Source organism: Pempheris klunzingeri, chromosome 23 (genome assembly GCF_042242105.1).
Source record: "Pempheris klunzingeri isolate RE-2024b chromosome 23, fPemKlu1.hap1, whole genome shotgun sequence".
NCBI lineage: Eukaryota > Metazoa > Chordata > Actinopteri > Acropomatiformes > Pempheridae > Pempheris > Pempheris klunzingeri.
Genome location: NC_092034.1, coordinates 1,486,841 through 1,511,224, shown reverse-complemented (window position 1 = coordinate 1,511,224; position 24,384 = coordinate 1,486,841). Strand labels below are relative to the sequence as shown.

Sequence of the window (24,384 nt, the reverse complement as noted above, 5' to 3'; positions counted from 1 at the left end):
ACTCAGTCTGTTACTTCCTTCAGTGAAACGTAAAGTCACATGGCAACAACAAAACCCTGTGGTCAAGAGAGGGAAGTGAGAATGAGAAGCCAAAAGACTTTTAAATCAGAGAGGAAGTGAGAACACACACCAACCTTTTACTTGCAGTAAACTTTAGTAAAGGTACAGTTTTTATGGCTCCTGGGCTTTGCTGATGACCTGATGAAGACAACTGATGAAGGTGGGAAAGGTCTCCATCAGGTGTGAAACGTCTCCATCAGGTGTGAAAGGTCTCCATCTGGTGTGAAACGTCTCCATCAGGTGTGAAAGGTCTCCATCAGGTGTGAAAGGTCTCCATCAGGTGTGAAAGGTCTCCATCAGGTGTGAAAGGTCTCCATCTGGTGTGAAACGTCTCCATCAGGTGTGAAAGGTCTCCATCAGGTGTGAAAGGTCTCCATCAGGTGTGAAAGGTCTCCATCTGGTGTGAAAGGTCTCCATCAAGTGTGAAAGGTCTCCATCAGGTGTGAAAGGTCTCCATCAAGTGTGAAAGGTCTCCATCAAGTGTGAAAGGTCTCCATCAGGTGTGAAAGGTCTCCATCAGGTGTGAAAGGTCTCCATCAAGTGTGAAAGGTCTCCATTAGGTAAACCTTTACCTGATGAAGATCTTCATCAGTTACTTGATGAAGGTGTGAAAGGTGCTTTCTCTTCACTTTGATGACGTGTATTATAACTGTGCTTTTGTTGTTTTTCTTAGTTTTCCTTGCAGTGGAGTCAGAGTTGATTTGTTCACGTCAACCAATCGTAGCCCAGATTGGTGATGATGTCATTCTACCATGTCACCTTGAACCTCCCGTCAATGCTGATTTCTGGACAGTGTTGTGGACCAAACCTGGTTTGTACCCAAAGTACGTCCACTTCCACCAAGATGGACGACTGATGTTTGAGCGTCAGAATCGGTCTTATTATTTACGCACGAGACTGTTTGTGGATGAACTGCCGACTGGAAACGTCTCCATGAAAATCTTTGGTGTGAAAGTCTCTGATGCAGGAGAGTACCAGTGTGTCCTTCCCTCAGTCCAGAAGGAAGCTTCCATCCAACTAGTTGTTGGTAAGTCAGCCTTTTTTTTAAAGGAGAGGATCCCAACAGAAATAGACCTTTTAACCAGGAACACTTGTTATATCGCTCGTCACAGACTCCATTGATAAAAAAAACGCTAATTTTAGGGTTATCGGTTGGTGAACTACTGTCTCAGTCAGCTAGTTTGTTCATGTTATTGCGTGACTTTGGTGTCACACACTTAGAATAACACTCTGAGCCTGTCAGTGGATCAAACAAGCTCTTTTAGAGGACCTACTGTGATCAGGTGCAGTTGTCCCAAAGGATCACGCCATTGTAGCCCAAAACGCAACGCTAGGCTTTAAGTATTTTGATGAAACACTTGAAATTCCTCCTCTCTGATCACCAGGTGCCGCCTCCACGCCTGTCATAGTGGTCATCTCAAACAGCAGCAGCAGTGTGGATTTACAGTGTGAGTCTAAAGGCTGGTATCCAGAGCCTGAGGTGTTGTGGCTGGACGGGGAGGGAAACCTGGTCTCTGCTGGACCTACAGAGAAGGTCCTGGGTCCTGACCACCTCTACGCTGTCAGCAGCAGAGCGACTGTGGAGAAGAGACGCAGCAACAGCTTCACCTGTAGAGTCCAACAGAAGGACATCAACCAGACCAGAGAGGCACACATCCAGGTGTCAGGTTAGAAACAGCTCTGAATTAACGAAGCATATCGTCACTGTTTGATTAAAAATATGTTGTTCTCTTCTGTGTTGTATCATTTCAGGTGACGCCTATAAGGATCAGTTCTCTCCAAATTTCTTTATGATCAGCCTCATCACGATTCTCTGCGTTTTTGTTGCCTTGATATTGATTGTACAACTTGTCAAATTAAGAAGAGAAATACTGAAGCACATGATTGGATTGTAATATTAAACATTTCTAAATCACTGTGTGTAAACATGTATGCATATATGTACAGTACTAGTCAAAAGTTTGGACACACCTTCTCATTCAATGGTTTTTACTTATTTTTATTATTTGTCTTCATTGTAGATTAATACAGAGGACATCAAAAGTATAAAGGAGCACATCATGTAGTGAGCAAAGTATGCAACAAACCAGAATAAGTTTTTTATTAAGTGTTTTTGTTTACTACATAATTCCACACGTTCCTTTATAGTTTTGATGTCTTCGATATTAATGAAGAAAATATTGAAAATAATGAACGCGAAGGTGTGCCCAAACTTTTGACTTGTAATGTGTATTTGTATATATTTATTTTTATAAATTTCGACATCAATAAAGTTTATCTTTTCTTATTTGTGAATCCTTGTTCATTTGCTGTATTTACACCTTTCAGACACAAGGCAATTCAAAGTGCTTCACAGGGGCGTAAGTGCTGAATAGGGCTCTGGACTCCTCAGACCTTAGAAGTAAAGGATTTTAAAAGGATTAAAGAACGGGAGTGATTGGATAAGCTGCAGTCGTCTAACTGATTGTTTAAGACACGTGAAGACGCTGTTGCAACAGTGCAGCCCGCTGAAGATACGCCTTTTTAATTCTGGTTATATTTTTAAGGTAGTAGGAGGCTGATTTGATTTTATGTGGGAATTGAAACTTAGGTCTGCGTCCATCATGGCTTTCATTTCATGGAGTCAAGATGAGCGCTGACTTTTAATCATTTCAGTTTTATCTGTGTTTAGTTTTAGTGCAAGACATGCAGCATCAAACCATCAGGGCCAGTTTACATGTAGACATGATTAGAAATATGTTACAGCAGCACTAGACAGAGCAACATGAGGCTCATCTGCACAGCTTGACCGCACAAAGAGAGTTCATGGTTCATCATAACCACCAATAGCTTTTACCATTCTGCACAGTCCATCACCCTGGGTACATTTTGTACATTTCTATTTTGTATTTTTCAGTTTATTTCCTGTTCTTTTCACTGTTGGGGGATGAATAAAGTGATCCATCTTAAGTGATAAAACTGTCACATGAGCGCCATCTGTGTTATGGACACGAGGTAGGCGTGGACCCAAATGCAGGGATACAAAGAAGGTTTATTAACAAAAGAAGAATAAACCAAAAATCACCACAATGGGGGAAATGAAGCACTGGCAAATAAAAAAACAAAAATCACCACAAGGGGAAAAACGTAACAAAGGCTATCCAAAAAAACAAAAATCACCGCAAGGGGAAAAACAGCTAGGGCAGGTGAAGCATGGCAGGAAGCCAGAGACTGATCGGTAGCATTCACAGGAAACATGTGGGAATAGTCTGACAAGGAGTCAAAGGGAGGCCATCTTAAAAAGGGGAGTATTAAAGGGGATGATTAGGATCAGGTGTGTCCTGCTGCTACTGAGGAGGTCGGCTCCGCCCCCTGCCACACTCCAGCACTGCAACACAAACACAGAACACAAGAGTAGGAGAAACACAACCATGACAATCTGCTGTGTTTGCTGTGTTTCATAGTACTCTGTGAAGATGAAGCAAGAAAAAAGGTTTCAATGTTTACAGCTTATTTACATAACTGCAATGTAAGAAACATATCAAACTGTTGTATCAGGTGATATATATTGTCGGTAAGAGTGTGAAATGTGGGGGCTTACCTGATTGAAATGGGTTCTTTAATTATTTACTCCTAAGCATTGACACTCATCCGTTTTTATTTCCCTTCACTACTTTGATTTGCTTCCAATCCGATGTGCTTTTATTGTGACTTTTGCCCACTTGCTTTTACTGTTATTTTAATAGTGTGCATATGTTTTTTTCCATTTTATTATACTTGCACTTTGCTTGTCTATGGATACCAACGTCTTCATGCTCAGTGATTGAAAACCAACCATGCAGATATTCAAGGTGCAGTAACATAGTTAGTTATCACATCTGTAGCGTTTTGCTAATCATATGCCCCCACTTTTACATGTAGCTAGCTAGCTTCTGCACACAACACAATTTTCACATGTTAATAATGGTTTAATAGAATAATGTTTTATAAGTAGGCTTATCTCTATTTTCTGTGTATTCATTCTTTGCTAATGTAGTGAGCATGCTAATGCAAGAAATTTGATTGGGACCAAATCTTCACAAATTTCAACGTCTAGCTTTGGGTCACCACAGACGAGGAAAACCCTTCTGCTCAAAGACGGTGTGACAGGCTGGAACAGAGTCCGTCAAAGATAGTGTGTCAAAAGAAAGATGGCCGCTCATGACCTCATTTAGAGGGATAGAAACATGATAGGGTTAAATTTCTGTGGTCACACTAACAAACTGATCCAGTATCAGTGTTTCATAGAGAGACTGGCTGATCAGAGATAAATGTGTGGTTGTTCTAAAAGCACTTTATCAGTTTAACTAACTTGTGATACCTCAGCTGAAATATATCAGAGCTGCAAAGAAGTTTTAATCTGACAGCTGATGGAGGTCAGACTGATGTTTTGGGGATAAACAGCACGATGATCATATTTATCTATCTGATCATGGGTCAATCCCACGTCAACCTTTTTCATGAATCAATTAAGGCGGAAATAGTTAAGATGCTTTAATACTATTTGGTACATTTCAGGTATTGTTTCTCCAAAAATAAGAACATTTATAAAATTCAGGTATTTCACAAATATCCCCATATAAGGGAAATTCAGATGAACTACAGTTAGTTTATTTAAAAGCTGCATTAGCTGTTTCTCCAACTCTGTTTTCATGCCTGTGAACAGACAGCTGATACACCACTGCATACGCTGCCTCCTACAAATAGAAATATCCTAACATTTTATCTCTATTCGAAATGAATTGTACGACTTCAATGTTTCATAAACTGCCTGTAAATCTAATGGCATCCCCATCTGCCTCAGCTGTATTTTGTGTTTAGTGATTTGCTTGTTAGCAAATGTTAGCTAACATGCCAAAAAAAGATATCATATCTCATATGGGCATTTTTTTTCAATGTTTGGTATTTTTATTAAATAGCAATGACATTGTCAATGACAGCATATGTGTGATTTGTCGAGTGATCCGATGGATTTGCACCTCGTCTGCCTGAAACAATAAAAAAATCTTGAATTGGATTCAATGTAATTAACAAGTGTGAAAAGAACACATCAGATAAAGATTATTTTTCGAAGTTAGTGGTAGTTTTTAAAAAACATCAAAGACAAACATCAGCTTGTTGCATCAAAGTTTTGTTGTTTGTGTTCTACGTTAATAAAGTATTAAATAATATATATATAATAGTCAACTCAACACAGGTTAATAAAGTACCCTTCTCAACGACAGCATATGTGTCATTCATCGAGTGATCCGGTGGATTTGCTCCTCGACTGCCTGAAATAATAAGAAAATCTTGAATTGGATTCAATGCAATTAACAAATGATATTCTTAATCACTTAATTGGCCTTGATGGCACAACAGCCCATTTTTTCCCTCATATAAGCGTCTTTTTTCAGTGTTTGGTCTTTATTTGACAGACAATAACAAACTGCTTATTTTACATCTTTCCATTTCTAGATCTGTCAGTGTCTGTGTTTAAACTAACAGAAAGTCATTTCATTAATAGTTGACCATCGTGATGTCTATTTAAAAGCTGCAGCACCTCGGTTCTTAATAAGCGTCTGCAGACGTGTGAGCAGGCAGAGCAGATAGAACAAGGCGGTTTAACTGTCACACTATGATAAACCACAAAGGGTCTGAGGCTATCAAAAAATTAAAGTTAATATATGGATTGTTTACAGACTAATACATCTGTTAAACTTCAGTACAACCTTTTATATCCGATATTATGCAGATGACACCAGACTTTATATTTCTGTAAAACCAAATTGACAAACCAAAACTGTTGCTTTGCATAAGGAGCAAACTTAAATTGACAACTCCTGAATCTAATTTGATGAATTAAATGAACTTTTATCAGGGCATAAATTTGATTAAACATACCTGTATCATAGCTTGTGAACTTAATGATATAGTCAATGAATGACTAGATTTCCTCAAGTCAACATACAGTATTTGATATGAAGGCGACCTTTTAAAATATGTCAGAAAATATGTCCAAAAAAAAAAGAATCACCTGTAAAACCTGTTGCTTTGCGTGCATCAGCTTCATTTCCCTCTCCAGGAACTGACATATAAAAGAACACAAACAATGACTGTGATCCAATATTTCAACAGAAACAAATAATGCATGAATGAGTTTTCCTTTATGTTAAAGGATGGCTAGGATTGAAGGTTGAATTGATCTTGAATTGGATTCAATGTAATTAACAAGTGTGAAAAGAACACATCAGATAAAGATTATTTTTCAAAGCTAGTAGTAGTTTTTAAAAAACATTAAAGACAGACATTAGCTTGTTGCATCAAAGTTTTGTTGTTTGTGTTCTGCATTAATAAAGTATTGAATAATATGAAGTCAACTCAACACAGGTTAATAAAGTACCCATCTCAATGAGAGCATATGTGTCATTCGTCGAGTGATCCGGTGGATTCGCTCCTCGACTGCCTGAAACAATAAGAAAATCTTGAATTGGATTCATTGTAATTAACAAACGACATTCTTGATCACTTAATTGTCTTTGATGGCACAACAGCCCATTTTTTTCCTCATATAAGCGTCTTTTTTCAATATTTGGTCTTTGGAGGGCAGCATTGAGCTACAGTATGAATGTTCCCACCCTCTAGGACATAAATATGTGTCATTGTTTCTGTATATCTGAATGTTTTTCTTTATCTGACAGACAATAACAAACTGCTTATTTTACATCTGTCCATTTCTAGATCTGTCAGTGTCTGTGTTTAATCTAACAGAAAGTCATTTCATTAATAGTTGACCATTGTCATGTCTATTTAAAAGCTGCAGCACCTCGGTTCTTAATAAGTGTCTGCAGACGTGTGAGCAGGCAGAGCAGATAGAACAAGGCGGTTTAACTGTCACACTATGATAAACCACAAAGGGTCTGAGGCTGTGAGTCGGTTTAATCTCTCAGATGAAGATGACGTAGAAAAAATTTGTCCAATAAAATCACTTCAGCGGCCAGTTGGCTCAAAATAATAATAATAACTAATAATGCTACTTTTGTTCTTGCTCTCCTGTAGTGGTTCTTAATGAAATCATGTCATTTAATCAATGAGCGAATTAAAGATTTTACTGAATTCACAAGAAGACACATTAAGCATCACACTGATCAACAGTCTATCCTTCTACTTCTGCTCTCAGTGATCTGGAAGACATCAAATATAAATCAAAAAATTAAAGTTAATATATGGATTGTTTACAGACTAATACATGTTAAACTTCATGTTAACCTTTTATATCCAATATTATGCAGATGACACCAGACTTTATATTTCTGTAAAACCAAACTGACAAACCAAAACTGTTGTCTTGCATAAGGAGCAAACTTAAATTGACAACTCCTGAATCTAATTTGATGAATTAAATTAACTTTTAATCATAGCTTGTGAACTTAATGATATAGTCAATGAATGACTAGATTTCCTCAAGTCAACACACAGTATTTGATATGATGGCGACCTTTTAAAATATGTCAGAAAATATGTCCAAAAAAAAGAGAATCACCTGTAAAACCTGTTGCTTTGCCTGCATCAGCTTCATTTCCCTCTCCAGGAACTGACATATAAAAGAACACAAACAATGACTGTGATCCAATATTTCAACAGAAACAAATAATGCATAAATGAGTTTTCCTTTATGTTAAAGGATGGCTAGGATTGAAGGTTGAATTGATCTTGAATTGGATTCAATGTAATTAACAAGTGTGAAAAGAACACATCAGATAAAGATTATTTTTCAAAGCTAGTAGTAGTTTTTAAAAAACATCAAAGACAGACATTAGCTTGTTGCATCAAAGTTTTGTTGTTTGTGTTCTGCATTAATAAAGTATTAAATAATATGAAGTCAAATCAACACAGGTTAATAAAATACCCTTCTTAACGACAGCATATGTGGCATACGTCAAGTGATCCGGTGGATTTGCTCCTCGACTGCCTGAAACAATAAAACACATATACCGTCATATCTCATTTCAACAAGGAAGGATTTAATGGGGAATAATTAATCTGTGCGGCGAGAAGCTAGGTGGAGAGACAGGTATACAGGAAGCCAATTTATAAAACACATGTTCATCAAGTTTTATTTTTAGCATTATTGCATTGTAATCTTTAGTTACTGTCTTAATTCTTAATGTACCTTTGTTTTTCCAACACCAAAGCAGTCCCACCAACAACAGTAGCACAGGCACACACAAAATGGTGATGGCAGTCGGTAACAGGACAGAGAGGAGAGGAGGATGAAAAGAAATCTCTTTATCATCTTCGGATGTTGTGTTTTGAGGTGCAGGAGGAACGTTTCCTGTTAGCGCTTTGAGAAAAGATGGTTGGACAAAATAAAGTGTCATATAAATGTGAAATATTTTAAATTTTATATCAGACTCTGAGCTAAAGTTTGAGATTGTTTAAAACTGTCACCTTGAAGATTAAAGTCTTCTTGGTCTTCCACATTTCTGCTTTTTGCATGAAAACTTTAAAACTTAATCTCATAATCTTGTGGCACCACCCAGGACAAGATTCACACTTTTAGTCACATTCATAGTAAAATGTTCAGGAAAATGTTCAGTAGATTGTTTTTCCTTCTTTCTAACTGTTATGTATTGCAATGTGCATCATCGCCTCCATGATCCTTGTACAACTTCAAGTCTGTTTTTATTTATTTAAATACATATAGCAAGAATATTGAAATTAATTTTCCTTCCTTGGAAAATTTATCCAATTATCAATTAAGGAAATGATGTATTTACTTTTTGATAACACGGTTATATCCCACCTCTGACAGCTAGCAAGCTCTCTGGTGATTCTCCAGCTGCAGAGATTCTGCACTTGTAGAGTCCTTCATCAGACTTGGAAACATTGTGAATGGTCATCTGGCCTGCATATCCAGTCTCATTGAAGAGGCCATCTTTATAGAAATCAGCTGTGTCGTTGTGGGGAGTCTTTCTCCTGCAGCGCAGAGTGACAGTCTGTTGTTCCCTCACAGGAGAAGCTGGAGTCTCCAGGATCACACCAGCCGCTGGACAAACATGAAGGCTTTCAGCCACATTTTGCCATTTAATAAATAAGCATCACTTGTGTTGGTGTTCCTTAAACATACCAGTGACAACAGCGATGTTCAGAGTGTTTCTTCTCTCTCCCTTTGCATTTCCACACCAGTATTCTCCACTGTGAGACACAAAGGCAGGTTCAATGGTTAAGGATCCTGTCGACGTCGCCCATCCGATTGCATTTGAGGGAGCGTTGTTCATCACTCTCCATTCAGTTGGGCCGTGAAACGACCCACAATTTATTGTGATGGTTTCATATTCAAAGAACTGCAGTCTGTTTGGATCAATGTGAGGGAAACCTGCATCTGTGGCAGAGAGGATAAAGAGGAGTTTGAGCGTTTCCATGCGTACGGTTCAGAAATTAAATGTAGAAATGATCTGCTTCTGTTGATATAACTGAAAAATAACGTAACTCACCAGCGTTCTCCAGATAGTGACTGTTCTGCCCTCGAGCTCCGAGCAGCAGCAGCACATTCACCACTGCAGAGACAAAAGGAGAGAGCAGACATTCACAGTGAGGCACTGAAAACCTGTGACATGAACATAAGAACGTGGAAATGATGTCAAATTTAATAAGCCTGTTATTATTAAAGTATTATTATTATTAGTTTACAGTTTATAAATGGTAATAAATATGAATATGACACTGCCCAGTAATATACTGTATATTAGTGGCTGCACAGTGTTTTTACAGGTTAGAATAGTTTTGTTTTGTCATATTTGAGAGTGACGTTGGAGACTCAGTACTCACACAGTGTGATGCAGAGCACCGTGACCTCCATGTTGTCTCGCTGCTGATTGTCTGAGCATCAGACAGAAAACAAAGCGGCTAAATATGAAGATGAAGGTGTAGTGCTTCCTTTTTCTGTGCAGAGTGGAGACCACAGCTGTTTATAGCAGTGTAACCATTTCATCAGGTGTCTAGTTCCTTGGTTCTCAACCTTTCTGCTGCCAAGGCCCCCCTGTGGCCCCCCTACATACAGCAAAGACTTTCCCTCCTGTATGTTTTGCTGCAATGATGACAAAAGTGCTTTCTATCAAACTAATTTTTATTTTAGTACTTGCTGAACACAAACAGCAAATTTGTTGGACAATTTCCAAAGTCAAAAAATCATTGTCATCATGTCATCAAGTGCTAAAGTTTAATAAAACTACACATTCAGATAAACTTTGCAAAAACAACAAAAAAAACTTCAAACTAAATGCAGAAAATAAGCACTTGGACATTTGTCATCCAGTGTGAGGTCTGCTGCTGCTTCTGGCTGATAAGGCCATCGATACGTGGGGAGATCTTTGCCAACGCCACGAGCATGTCGTCCTGCAGGGAGCGCTGCCATACGTACGGCCACGCTGCTGCCCCTCATCAATCAATGTATCTGTTAGTTATTAATGGGACAGGCAGGTAGTCAGTAGAATATCTTTCTCACAGCCCTTTCTCTCAAGGCCCCCCGGCAGCTCTCTGTGGCTCCCTAGTGGGCCGTGGGCCCACTGTTGAGAACCACTGCTGTAGGAGACAAAAATACTCAGTGATGTATGAACATTTAACAGTAGTCCCATCCTGCCCTCTGCTGTCAGTCTCCTTTATATTTCCAAGACAGCAAATGAACAAAAACAGTGTTGGGCTTCACTATACAGTGAATGGCACATGGTGAAGACCGCATGTTTCTTTGTCTGTAAAACTATTGGGCTCCTTTCCCCAATGCCCCCCAGTTTCACAGATAGGTGTGAAATCACCCCCGCGCCCAGCTCCACAGTCGCCATTGGCCGGAGGGGACACATGATTTTACGACCGCAGGCCCACAAAACCAGTTCACCCCCACTGAACTCTCTTCTTTTTCTCATCGTCTCTCCTGCAGAGGAGAGACCAGCTCTCCTGATCTTTCCTGCAGAGGAGAGACCAGCTCAACTCAGCTAAGCTCTGCCTCAGTGTGGCCTGTCCAGAGCAGCCACCTCCTTCATGGTAGCGACACAAGGTCCTACCTGAAGTAAGCAGATCAGCGCCAGCAGGCACGACCCAGAGTCTGCCAGCTGATAACCAACAACAGGAGCACACCAGCAAGTTAGCACAGAGCTGCTAACTAACAGGAACAAAGGAGCGACCGGATTCCTCCAGCCTGCAACCACACAGCACGGACACGAACCACACCTTTCCTCCAGCAACAAGCTGAGAAAGCAGCACCCTCAAGGACACTTCTTCTCCCCCTTTAAAGACTGGTAACAAACTCTAACTGGGCATAATTAGCATAGCATTACTGCATACATGGTTTACCCTTGTTAATGTATTGACTTGCTTTAATGTTCATTGAGTTTGATTATTGTGATGTGTTGTAGATTACTGTGCATCCATTAAGTTTAGTTGATGTTAGCCTACAAACTAACCATCCTGTCTTAACCTGCACCTTTATCTCTCTCACACACACAGTCTGCAACAGGCCACTGAGGGACAAAGCTAAGCTAACAGCACTTAGCTTTCCTTTGTCTGCCTCTGACCCACACCCCAGGGGGTCTGGCCATCACCATTTGGTCTCTCTCCCCCACCTTTGTGGGACCCATCTCACATTCCTCAGCCTTATCACACACACACACACACACACACACACACACACACACACTCTTACACTCATATTATTTTAGTTTAGTCATAGAGATTTAGTTAGATTGTTTGATTGATTTTGTTTCTGCAACAGCAGATGTCTTTAACACCTACTCTGCTTCAGCCGTACTTACAACCAAAGTACAAGTCCTTAATGCATAACAAATGATGTCCCTGAATTTTGCTCTGTTTTAATAAATGTTTTAATACTTGCTGTCTCCGTTAATGTTGTACAACTGTGGACACTGCCAACCTCTACACTGTCAAGAACTCCAAAAATCCTTCAGCTAGCTATCAATGTGGTAATTTTGGTAGTAATTATTAAATTAATTATAAAACATAATTCCAAATTGATAGTTTAGTATTTTTATGAGACTAAATCAATTAAAACGTCTGTCTTTTCCTCGTTTTTCGAGGTGGTGCCCCAATCGAGGTGGACTTTAATCAAAGTTCATTTATTTTAATAATTATTAATTATCTTTGATAATTATTAATTATTTCTGATAGCCAAATTGAACATTACCACTTGTTAAAGCACGACAACAGCTACTGTCCTCATTTAGTAAATACAATGAAGAGACAGAAATAGAGTGAGAGTTCTGCTGTACACTAAATGTTCATGTGTTTATATAAAGAAGTAAAATATCGTGTCAAATGTAGTTAAACATTAAAGATGTGGTAAAAACAGAAAGTGATCCTGATCCACTGCTTTTCCAAGTTGTAGTTTTTTTTAACTCGTCTAATTTATTCCAAAGATATGGACACAATTCTTGATGGAGTGTTTTTCATTCAGAGGTGGAGTTTAGAGTTTAGAGTGGAGACGTGCTCTCTCTTCAAACAGACTTGCTCCTGCAGGATGCATGCTGTGGACAAGAACAATAAAACACCATCATGTAAAGAATCTGCTGACGTGGTGCCTTCATGCCTTCATTTAAGGAGCTGAGAGCTTTGTCACTTTTTATAGAAATAGTTTCATATCAACATGTCTTTTGAGTCCCAGATTTAGGCCTCCATGCCTTTTAAATGCCCTGTTTTATTTTGGTGCAGTCACATAATGAGAGAAGTTAGAAATAAACAAGATAGGGGGACTTTGATGAGGTCCAGTGGGTGGGGAGAGGGGAGACCTGGGTGCTCTGGGGGCCCCGGGCCTTGTTGTTGAGGCCAGCTGCAGTGTGGAAGAAGCTGTACTTTGTGAAAAAATGGAGAGCTCAACTTGCTGATGTAGTAATCTAATATGTTTTAAGTTTCACTGGTGATCATCATCGACCGTGAAACCACACAAAGAGACATTTCACAAATATATTTCCATTGAAAAACTTTAAGTTGACAAATGAAGATATAGTTGTGAATTAGAGGCACAAACACAAAAACAGATTCACTGAAACTATAAAGGCTGAATGTTGAACATCTTTGCTCCTGTAATATAAAGTTATTGCAGGCTGTTGCAATCAGACATCGAAACCAAACAGGCCAAAGGACTTTGACCCCCACAGCTGACTTTCACCGTCAGGTGAGCTGAGGTGAGCTGGATCGTAGAAACGCTCTGAAGGAAGGTGAGCTTCAAGAAAAAGTTTTCTGTTTCAGTGAAGTATGTAAGTGAACATGTAGAATATAGGAAATGTTTTTTCAGTGAGTCAGTTTACAAGCTTCCATTATGACACCAAGATTTCTGGCTTTACTTTCATGGAGTCAAGATGAGCGCTGACTTTTAATCTTTCATGTTTGGGGCCATAAACAATCATTTCAGTTTTATCTGTGTTTAGTTTTAGTGCAAGACATGCAGCATCAAACCATCAGGGCCAGTTTACATGTAGACATGATTAGAAATATGTTACAGTGGCACTAGACAGAGCAACATGAGGCTCATCTGCACAGCTTGACCGCACAAAGAGAGTTCATGATTCATCATAACCACCAATAGCTTTTACCATTCTGCACAGTCCATCACCCTGGGTACATTTTGTACATTTATACTATGTATTTTTTTATTTTTCAGTTTATTTCCTGTTCTTTTCACTGGAATTCTCACTGTTATCTTCGATTCTGATGTAGCTGCTGGAGGATGAATAAAGTGATCCATCTTAAGTGATAAAACTGTTACATGAGCGCCATCTGCTGTGTTTGCTGTGTTTCATAGTACTCTGTGAAGATGAAGCAAGAAAAAAGGTTTCAATGTTTACAGCTTATTTACATAACTGCAATGTAAAAAACATATCAAACTGTTGTATCAGATGATATATATTGTCGGTAAGAGCGTGAAATGTGGGGGCTTACCTGATTGAAATGGGTTCTTTAATTATTTACTCCTAAGCATTGACACTCATCCGTTTTTATCTCCCTTCACTACTTTGATTTGCTTCCAATCCGATGTGCTTTTATTGTGACTTTTGCCCACTTGCTTTTACTGTTATTTTAATAGTGTGCATATGTTTTTTCCATTTTATTATACTTGCACTTTGCTTGTCTATGGATACAAACGTCTTCATGCTCAGTGATTGAAAACCAACCATGCAGATATTCAAGGTGCAGTAACATAGTTAGTTATCACATCTGTAGCGTTTTGCTAATCATATGCCCCCACTTTTACATGTAGCTAGCTAGCTTCTGCACACAACACAATTTTCACATGTTAATAATGGTTTAATAGAATAATGTTTTATAAGTAGGCTTATCTCTATTTTCTGTGTATTCATTCTTTGCTAATGTAGTGAGCATGCTAATGCAAGAAATTTGATTGGGACCAAATCTTCACAAATTTCAACGTCTAGCTTTGGGTCACCACAGACGAGGAAAACCCTTCTGCTCAAAGACGGTGTGACAGGCTGGAACAGAGTCCGTCAAAGATAGTGTGTCAAAAGAAAGATGGCCGCTCATGACCTCATTTAGAGGGATAGAAACATGATAGGGTTAAATTTCTGTGGTCACACTAACAAACTGATCCAGTATCAGTGTTTCATAGAGAGACTGGCTGATCAGAGATAAATGTTCTAAAAGCACTTTATCAGTTTAACTAACTTGTGATACCTCAGCTGAAATATATCAGAGCTGCAAAGAAGTTTTAATCTGACAGCTGATGGAGGTCAGACTGATGTTTTGGGGATAAACAGCACGATGATCATATTTATCTATCTGATCATGGGTCAATCCCACGTCAACCTTTTTCATGAATCAATTAAGGCGGAAATAGTTAAGATGCTTTAATACTATTTGGTACATTTCAGGTATTGTTTCTCCAAAAATAAGAACATTTATAAAATTCAGGTATTTCACAAATATCCCCATATAAGGGAAATTCAGATGAACTACAGTTAGTTTATTTAAAAGCTGCATTAGCTGTTTCTCCAACTCTGTTTTCATGCCTGTGAACAGACAGCTGATACACCACTGCATACGCTGCCTCCTACAAATAGAAATATCCTAACATTTTATCTCTATTCGAAATGAATTGTACGACTTCAATGTTTCATAAACTGCCTGTAAATCTAATGGCATCCCCATCTGCCTCAGCTGTATTTTGTGTTTAGTGATTTGCTTGTTAGCAAATGTTAGCTAACATGCCAAAAAAAGATATCATATCTCATATGGGCATTTTTTTTCAGTGTTTGGTATTTTTATTAAATAGCAATGACATTGTCAATGACAGCATATGTGTGATTTGTCGAGTGATCCGATGGATTTGCACCTCGTCTGCCTGAAACAATAAAAAAATCTTGAATTGGATTCAATGTAATTAACAAGTGTGAAAAGAACACATCAGATAAAGATTATTTTTCAAAGTTAGTGGTAGTTTTTAAAAAACATCAAAGACAAACATCAGCTTGTTGCATCAAAGTTTTGTTGTTTGTGTTCTACGTTAATAAAGTATTAAATAATATATATATAATAGTCAACTCAACACAGGTTAATAAAGTACCCTTCTCAACGACAGCATATGTGTCATTCGTCGAGTGATCCGGTGGATTTGCTCCTCGACTGCCTGAAATAATAAGAAAATCTTGAATTGGATTCAATGCAATTAACAAATGATATTCTTAATCACTTAATTGGCCTTGATGGCACAACAGCCCATTTTTTCCCTCATATAAGCGTCTTTTTTCAGTGTTTGGTCTTTATTTGACAGACAATAACAAACTGCTTATTTTACATCTTTCCATTTCTAGATCTGTCAGTGTCTGTGTTTAAACTAACAGAAAGTCATTTCATTAATAGTTGACCATCGTGATGTCTATTTAAAAGCTGCAGCACCTCGGTTCTTAATAAGCGTCTGCAGACGTGTGAGCAGGCAGAGCAGATAGAACAAGGCGGTTTAACTGTCACACTATGATAAACCACAAAGGGTCTGAGGCTATCAAAAAATTAAAGTTAATATATGGATTGTTTACAGACTAATACATCTGTTAAACTTCAGTACAACCTTTTATATCCGATATTATGCAGATGACACCAGACTTTATATTTCTGTAAAACCAAATTGACAAACCAAAATTGTTGCTTTGCATAAGGAGCAAACTTAAATTGACAACTCCTGAATCTAATTTGATGAATTAAATGAACTTTTATCAGGGCATAAATTTGATTAAACATACCTGTATCATAGCTTGTGAACTTAATGATATAGTCAATGAATGACTAGATTTCCTCAAGTAAACACACAGTATTTGATATGAAGGCGACCTTTTAAAATATGTCAGAAAATATGTCCAAAAAAAAAAGAATCACCTGTAAAACCTGTTGCTTTGCGTGCATCAGCTTCATTTCCCTCTCCAGGAACTGACATATAAAAGAACACAAACAATGACTGTGATCCAATATTTCAACAGAAACAAATAATGCATGAATGAGTTTTCCTTAATGTTAAAGGATGGCTAGGATTGAAGGTTGAATTGATCTTGAATTGGATTCAATGTAATTAACAAGTGTGAAAAGAACACATCAGATAAAGATTATTTTTCAAAGCTAGTAGTAGTTTTTAAAAAACATTAAAGACAAACATCAGCTTGTTGCATCAAAGTTTTGTTGTTTGTGTTCTGCATTAATAAAGTATTGAATAATATGAAGTCAAATCAACACAGGTTAATAAAGTACCCATCTCAATGAGAGCATATGTGTCATTCGTCGAGTGATCCGGTGGATTCGCTCCTCGACTGCCTGAAACAATAAGAAAATCTTGAATTGGATTCATTGTAATTAACAAACGACATTCTTTATCACTTAATTGTCTTTGATGGCACAACAGCCCATTTTTTTCCTCATATAAGCGTCTTTTTTCAATATTTGGTCTTTGGAGGGCAGCATTGAGCTACAGTATGAATGTTCCCACCCTCTAGGACATAAATATGTGTCATTGTTTCTGTATATCTGAATGTTTTTCTTTATCTGACAGACAATAACAAACTGCTTATTTTACATCTGTCCATTTCTAGATCTGTCAGTGTCTGTGTTTAATCTAACAGAAAGTCATTTCATTAATAGTTGACCATTGTCATGTCTATTTAAAAGCTGCAGCACCTCGGTTCTTAATAAGTGTCTGCAGACGTGTGAGCAGGCAGAGCAGATAGAACAAGGCGGTTTAACTGTCACACTATGATAAACCACAAAGGGTCTGAGGCTGTGAGTCGGTTTAATCTCTCAGATGAAGATGACGTAGAAAAAATTTGTCCAATAAAATCACTTCAGCGGCCAGTTGGCTCAAAATAATAATAATAACTAATAATGCTACTTTTGTTCTTGCTCTCCTGTAGTGGTTCTTAATGAAATCATGTCATTTAATCAATGAGCGAATTAAAGATTTTACTGAATTCACAAGAAGACACATTAAGCATCACACTGATCAACAGTCTATCCTTCTACTTCTGCTCTCAGTGATCTGGAAGACATCAAATATAAATCAAAAAATTAAAGTTAATATATGGATTGTTTACAGACTAATACATGTTAAACTTCATGTTAACCTTTTATATCCAATATTATGCAGATGACACCAGACTTTATATTTCTGTAAAACCAAACTGACAAACCAAAACTGTTGTCTTGCATAAGGAGCAAACTTAAATTGACAACTCCTGAATCTAATTTGATGAATTAAATTAACTTTTAATCATAGCTTGTGAACTTAATGATATAGTCAATGAATGACTAGATTTCCTCAAGTCAACACACAGTATTTGATATGATGGCGACCTTTTAAAATATGTCAGAAAATATGTCCAAAAAAAAGAGAATCACCTGTAAAACCTGTTGCTTTGCCTGCATCAGCTTCATTTCCCTCTCCAGGAACTGACATATAAAAGAACACAAACAATGACTGTGATCCAATATTTCAACAGAAACAAATAATGCATAAATGAGTTTTCCTTTATGTTAAAGGATGGCTAGGATTGAAGGTTGAATTGATCTTGAATTGGATTCAATGTAATTAACAAGTGTGAAAAGAACACATCAGATAAAGATTATTTTTCAAAGCTAGTAGTAGTTTTTAAAAAACATCAAAGACAGACATTAGCTTGTTGCATCAAAGTTTTGTTGTTTGTGTTCTGCATTAATAAAGTATTAAATAATATGAAGTCAAATCAACACAGGTTAATAAAATACCCTTCTTAACGACAGCATATGTGTCATTCGTCGAGTGATCCGGTGGATTTGCTCCTCGACTGCCTGAAACAATAAAACACATATACCGTCATATCTCATTTCAACAAGGAAGGATTTAATGGGGAATAATTAATCTGTGCGGCGAGAAGCTAGGTGGAGAGACAGGTATACAGGAAGCCAATTTATAAAACACATGTTCATCAAGTTTTATTTTTAGCATTATTGCATTGTAATCTTTAGTTACTGTCTTAATTCTTAATGTACCTTTGTTTTTCCAACACCAAAGCAGTCCCACCAACAACAGTAGCACAGGCACACACAAAATGGTGATGGCAGTCGGTAACAGGACAGAGAGGAGAGGAGGATGAAAAGAAATCTCTTTATCATCTTCGGATGTTGTGTTTTGAGGTGCAGGAGGAACGTTTCCTGTTAGCGCTTTGAGAAAAGATGGTTGGACAAAATAAAGTGTCATATAAATGTGAAATATTTTAAATTTTATATCAGACTCTGAGCTAAAGTTTGAGATTGTTTAAAACTGTCACCTTGAAGATTAAAGTCTTCTTGGTCTTCCACATTTCTGCTTTTTGCATGAAAACTTTAAAACTTAATCTCATAATCTTGTGGCACCACCCAGGACAAGATTCACACTTTTAGTCACATTCATAGTAAAATGTTCAGGAAAATGTTCAGTAGATTGTTTTTCCTTCTTTCTAACTGTTATGTATTGCAATGTGCATCATCGCCTCCATGATCCTTGTACAACTTCAAGTCTGTTTTTATTTATTTAAATACATATAGCAAGAATATTGAAATTAATTTTCCTTCCTTGGAAAATTTATCCAATTATCAATTAAGGAAATGATGTATTTACTTTTTGATAACACGGTTATATCCCACCTCTGACAGCTAGCAAGCTCTCTGGTGATTCTCCAGCTGCAGAGATTCTGCACTTGTAGAGTCCTTCATCAGACTTGGAAACATTGTGAATGGTCATCTGGCCTGCATATCCAGTCTCATTGAAGAGGCCATCTTTATAGAAATCAGCTGTGTCGTTATGGGGAGTCTTTCTCCTGCAGCGCAGAGTGACAGTCTGTTGTTCCCTCACAGGAGAAGCTGGAGTCTCCAGGATCACACCAGCCGCTGGACAAACATGAAGGCTTTCAGCCACATTTTGCCATTTAATAAATAAGCATCACTTGTGTTGGTGTTCCTTAAACATACCAGTGACAACAGCGATGTTCAGAGTGTTTCTTCTCTCTCCCTTTGCATTTCCACACCAGTATTCTCCACTGTGAGACACAAAGGCAGGTTCAATGGTTAAGGATCCTGTCGACGTCGCCCATCCGATTGCATTTGAGGGAGCGTTGTTCATCACTCTCCATTCAGTTGGGCCGTGAAACGACCCACAATTTATTGTGATGGTTTCATATTCAAAGAACTGCAGTCTGTTTGGATCAATGTGAGGGAAAGCTGCATCTGTGGCAGAGAGGATAAAGAGGAGTTTGAGCGTTTCCATGCGTACGGTTCAGAAATTAAATGTAGAAATGATCTGCTTCTGTTGATATAACTGAAAAATAACGTAACTCACCAGCGTTCTCCAGATAGTGACTGTTCTGCCCTCGAGCTCCGAGCAGCAGCAGCACATTCACCACTGCAGAGACAAAAGGAGAGAGCAGACATTCACAGTGAGGCACTGAAAACCTGTGACATGAACATAAGAACGTGGAAATGATGTCAAATTTCATCAGCCTGTTATTATTAAAGTATTATTATTATTAGTTTACAGTTTATAAATGGTAATAAATATGAATATGACACTGCCCAGTAATATACTGTATATTAGTGGCTGCACAGTGTTTTTACAGGTTAGAATAGTTTTGTTTTGTCATATTTGAGAGTGACGTTGGAGACTCAGTACTCACACAGTGTGATGCAGAGCACCGTGACCTCCATGTTGTCTCGCTGCTGATTGTCTGAGCATCAGACAGAAAACAAAGCGGCTAAATATGAAGATGAAGGTGTAGTGCTTCCTTTTTCTGTGCAGAGTGGAGACCACAGCTGTTTATAGCAGTGTAACCATTTCATCAGGTGTCTAGTTCCTTGGTTCTCAACCTTTCTGCTGCCAAGGCCCCCCTGTGGCCCCCCTACATACAGCAAAGACTTTCCCTCCTGTATGTTTTGCTGCAATGATGACAAAAGTGCTTTCTATCAAACTAATTTTTATTTTAGTACTTGCTGAACACAAACAGCAAATTTGTTGGACAATTTCCAAAGTCAAAAAATCATTGTCATCATGTCATCAAGTGCTAAAGTTTAATAAAACTACACATTCAGATAAACTTTGCAAAAACAACAAAAAAAACTTCAAACTAAATGCAGAAAATAAGCACTTGGACATTTGTCATCCAGTGTGAGGTCTGCTGCTGCTTCTGGCTGATAAGGCCATCGATACGTGGGGAGATCTTTGCCAACGCCACGAGCATGTCGTCCTGCAGGGAGCGCTGCCATACGTACGGCCACGCTGCTGCCCCTCATCAATCAATGTATCTGTTAGTTATTAATGGGACAGGCAGGTAGTCAGTAGAATATCTTTCTCACAGCCCTTTCTCTCAAGGCCCCCCGGCAGCTCTCTGTGGCTCCCTAGTGGGCCGTGGGCCCACTGTTGAGAACCACTGCTGTAGGAGACAAAAATACTCAGTGATGTATGAACATTTAACAGTAGTCCCATCCTGCCCTCTGCTGTCAGTCTCCTTTATATTTCCAAGACAGCAAATGAACAAAAACAGCGACTGTCCACATTTAGTAAATACAATGAAGAGACAGAAATAGAGTGGGAGTTCTGCTGTACACTAAATGTTCATGTTTTTATATAAAGAAGTAAAATATCGTGTCAAATGTAGTTAAACATTAAAGATGTGGTAAAAACAGAAAGTGATCCTGATCCACTGCTTTTCCAAGTTGTAGTTTTTTTTAACTCGTCTAATTTATTCCAAAGATATGGACACATGTTTTTCATTCAGAGGTGGAGTTTAGAGTTTAGAGTGGAGACGTGCTCTCTCTTCAAACAGACTTGCTCCTGCAGGATGCATGCTGTGGACAAGAACAATAAAACACCATCATGTAAAGATATAAAGAATCTGCTGACGTGGTGCCTTCATGCCTTCATTTAAGGAGCTGAGAGCTTTGTCACTTTTTATAGAAATAGTTTCTGCTCTGGAAACTCTTGACCATTTGAGAGTTAGTAAGCTTACAAAGTTTAGTTATGTAAACTTTGTTCATGTCTTTTGAGAGCTGTGAGCAGCAACATTCAGTCACAGATTTACTGCCTCCATGCCTTTCTAAATGCTCCGTTTTATTTTGGTGCAGTCACATAATGAGAGAAGTTAGAAATAAACAAGATAGGGGGACTTTGATGAGGTCCAGTGGGTGGGGAGAGGGGAGACCTGGGTGCTCTGGGGGCCCCGGGCCTTGTTGTTGAGGCCAGCTGCAGTGTGGAAGAAGCTGTACTTTGTGAAAAAATGGAGAACTCAACTTGCTGATGTAGTAATCTAATATGTTTTAAGTTTCACTGGTGATCATCGTCTACCATGAAACCACACAAAGAGACATTTCACAAATATATTTCCATTGAAAATCTCTAAGTTGACAAATGAAGATATAGTTGTGAATTAGAGGCACAAACACAAAAACAGATTCACTGAAACTATAAAGGCTGAATGTTGAACATCTTTGCTCCTGTAATATAAAGTTACTGCAGGCTGTTGCAATCAGACATCGAAACCAAACAGGCCAAAGAACTTTGACCCCCACAGCTGACTTTCCCCCTCAGGTGAGCTGAGGTGAGCTGGATCGTAGAAACGCTCTGAAGGAAGGTGAGCTTCGAGAAAAAGTTTTCTGTTTCAGTGAAGTATGTAAGTGAACATGTAGAATATAGGAAATGTTTTTTCAGTGAGTCAGTTTACAAGCTTCCATTATGACACCAAGATTTCTGGCTTTACTTTCATGGAGTCAAGATGAGCGCTGACTTTTAATCTTTCATGTTTGGGGCCATAAACAATCATTTCAGTTTTATCTGTGTTTAGTTTTAGTGCAAGACATGCAGCATCAAACCATCAGGGCCAGTTTACATGTAGACATGATTAGAAATATGTTACAGTGGCACTAGACAGAGCAACATGAGGCTCATCTTCACAGCTTGACCGCACAAAGAGAGTTCATGGTTCATCATAACCACCAATAGCTTTTACCATTCTGCACAGTCCATCACCCCAGGCACATTTTGTACATTTATACTATGTATTTTTTTATTTTTCAGTTTATTTCCTGTTCTTTTCACTGGAATTCTCACTGTTATCTTCGATTCTGATGTAGCTGCTGGAGGATGAATAAAGTGATCCATCTTAAGTGATAAAACTGTTACATGAGCGCCATCTGCTGTGTTTGCTGTGTTTCATAGTACTCTGTGAAGATGAAGCAAGAAAAAAGGTTTCAATGTTTACAGCTTATTTACATAACTGCAATGTAAGAAACATATCAAACTGTTGTATCAGATGATATATATTGTCGGTAAGAGTGTGAAATGTGGGGGCTTACCTGATTGAAATGGGTTCTTTAATTATTTACTCCTAAGCATTGACACTCATCCGTTTTTATCTCCCTTCACTACTTTGATTTGCTTCCAATCCGATTTGCTTTTATTGTGACTTTTGCCCACTTGCTTTTACTATTATTTTAATTGTGTGCATATGTTTTTTCCATTTTATTATACTTGCACTTTGCTTGTCTATGGATACAAACGTCTTCATGCTCAGTGATTGAAAACCAACCATGCAGATATTCAAGGTGCAGTAACATAGTTAGTTATCACATCTGTAGCGTTTTGCTAATCATATGCCCCCACTTTTACATGTAGCTAGCTAGCTTCTGCACACAACACAATTATCACATGTTAATAATAGTTTAATAGAATAATGTTTTATAAGTAGGCTTATCTCTATTTTCTGTGTATTCATTCTTTGCTAATGTAGTTAGCATGCTAATGTAAGAAACACTTCAGTGTGAAATTTGGGATCAGATCTTCACAAATTTCAACGTCTAGCTTTGGGTCACCACAGACGAGGAAAACCCTTCTGCTCAAAGAAGGTGTGACAGGCTGGAACAGAGTCCGTCAAAGATAGTGTGTCAAAAGAAAGATGGCCGCTCATGACCTCATGACCTCATTTAGAGGGATAGAAACATGATAGGGTTAAATTTCTGTGGTCACACTAACAAACTGATCCAGTATCAGTGTTTCATAGAGAGACTGGCTGATCAGAGATAAATGTGTGGTTGTTCTAAAAGCACTTTATCAGTTTAACTAACTTGTGATACCTCAGCTGAAATATATAAGTTAAGTTATAAGTTTTAATCTGACAGCTGATGGAGGTCAGACTGATGTTTTGGGGATAAACAGCACAATGATCATATTTATCTATCTGATCATGGGTCAATCCCACGTCAACCTTTTTCATGAATCATTTAAGGAGGAAATAGTTAAGAGGCTTTAATACTATTTGGTACATTTCAGGTATTGTTTCTCCAAAAATAAGAACGTTTATAACATTCAGGTATTTCACAAATATCCCCATATAAGGGAAATTCAGATGAACTCAAAATACTGTAAAATAATCACAATTGCAGGTAATCACAGTTAGCTTATTTAAAAGCTGCAGCAGCTGTTTCTCCAACTCCGTCTTCATGCGTGTGAACAGACAGCTGATACACCACTGCATACGCTGCCTCCTACAAATAGAAATATCCTCAAATCTAATCAATGGAAATGTCTAACATTTTATCTCTATGAGATGGGTTACCATGAAATTTGTCGTGCGCATTAACGTTTGAAATGAATTGTACGACTTCAATGATTCATAAACTTCAAGTCCAAATCAGTTTCTGACCAGCTGCCTGTAAATTTAATGGCATCCCCATCTGCCTCAGCTGTATTTTGTGTTCAGTGATAATGTGCTTGTTAGCAAATGTTAGCTAACATGCCAAAAAAAGATATCATATCTCATATGGGCA

At 38.1% G+C, this 24,384-nt stretch overlaps 2 protein-coding genes across 3 annotated transcripts in view; one reads left to right on the top strand and one right to left on the bottom strand.

Moving 5' to 3' along the window:
- LOC139222562 (butyrophilin subfamily 2 member A2-like) overlaps positions 1 to 2,347 on the top strand; it is a 63,427-nt gene extending 61,080 nt beyond the window's left edge. Inside the window, exons 2-4 of one of the 2 annotated variants that reach the window (XM_070854356.1) lie at positions 746 to 1,087; positions 1,446 to 1,727; positions 1,813 to 2,347. In XM_070854356.1, the coding sequence (XP_070710457.1) occupies positions 746 to 1,087; positions 1,446 to 1,727; positions 1,813 to 1,955 (767 nt within the window). In that variant the 3' untranslated portion in view covers positions 1,956 to 2,347. Of the gene's footprint in view, positions 1 to 733; positions 1,088 to 1,445; positions 1,728 to 1,812 lie in introns of both variants that reach the window. The other variant, XM_070854355.1, reaches the window with a different exon arrangement.
- Positions 2,348 to 4,982: 2,635 nt separating this feature from the next.
- LOC139223192 (basement membrane-specific heparan sulfate proteoglycan core protein-like) lies at positions 4,983 to 20,280 on the bottom strand. Its single transcript, XM_070855167.1, has 23 exons — positions 20,244 to 20,280; positions 19,910 to 19,972; positions 19,543 to 19,797; positions 19,219 to 19,461; positions 18,586 to 18,756; positions 18,322 to 18,384; positions 17,956 to 18,006; positions 16,816 to 16,878; positions 16,450 to 16,500; positions 15,644 to 15,706; positions 15,360 to 15,421; positions 10,565 to 10,625; positions 9,889 to 9,939; positions 9,555 to 9,617; positions 9,188 to 9,442; positions 8,864 to 9,106; positions 8,231 to 8,401; positions 7,967 to 8,029; positions 7,601 to 7,651; positions 6,461 to 6,523; positions 6,095 to 6,145; positions 5,289 to 5,351; positions 4,983 to 5,066 (listed from the first exon to the last, which is right to left on the bottom strand). Exons 1-23 carry the CDS (start codon positions 20,272 to 20,274, stop codon positions 4,990 to 4,992), a joined length of 2,328 nt encoding a protein of 775 aa, XP_070711268.1. The 5' UTR covers positions 20,275 to 20,280; the 3' UTR covers positions 4,983 to 4,989.
- Positions 20,281 to 24,384: the final 4,104 nt, after the last annotated feature.

Excerpts from the sequence above, each read along its gene's own strand:
- LOC139223192 (XM_070855167.1), bottom strand. The coding sequence starts at position 20,274 with ATGGAGGTCACGGTGCTCTGCATCACACTGT. Across the intron at positions 18,007-18,321 it reads ATATGCTGTCGTTAAGAAGG|TTCCTGGAGAGGGAAATGAA; the intron begins GTATTTTATTAA and ends TTTATATGTCAG. Across the intron at positions 8,402-8,863 it reads GAGCTTGCTAGCTGTCAGAG|CGCTAACAGGAAACGTTCCT; the intron begins GTGGGATATAAC and ends CTTTTCTCAAAG.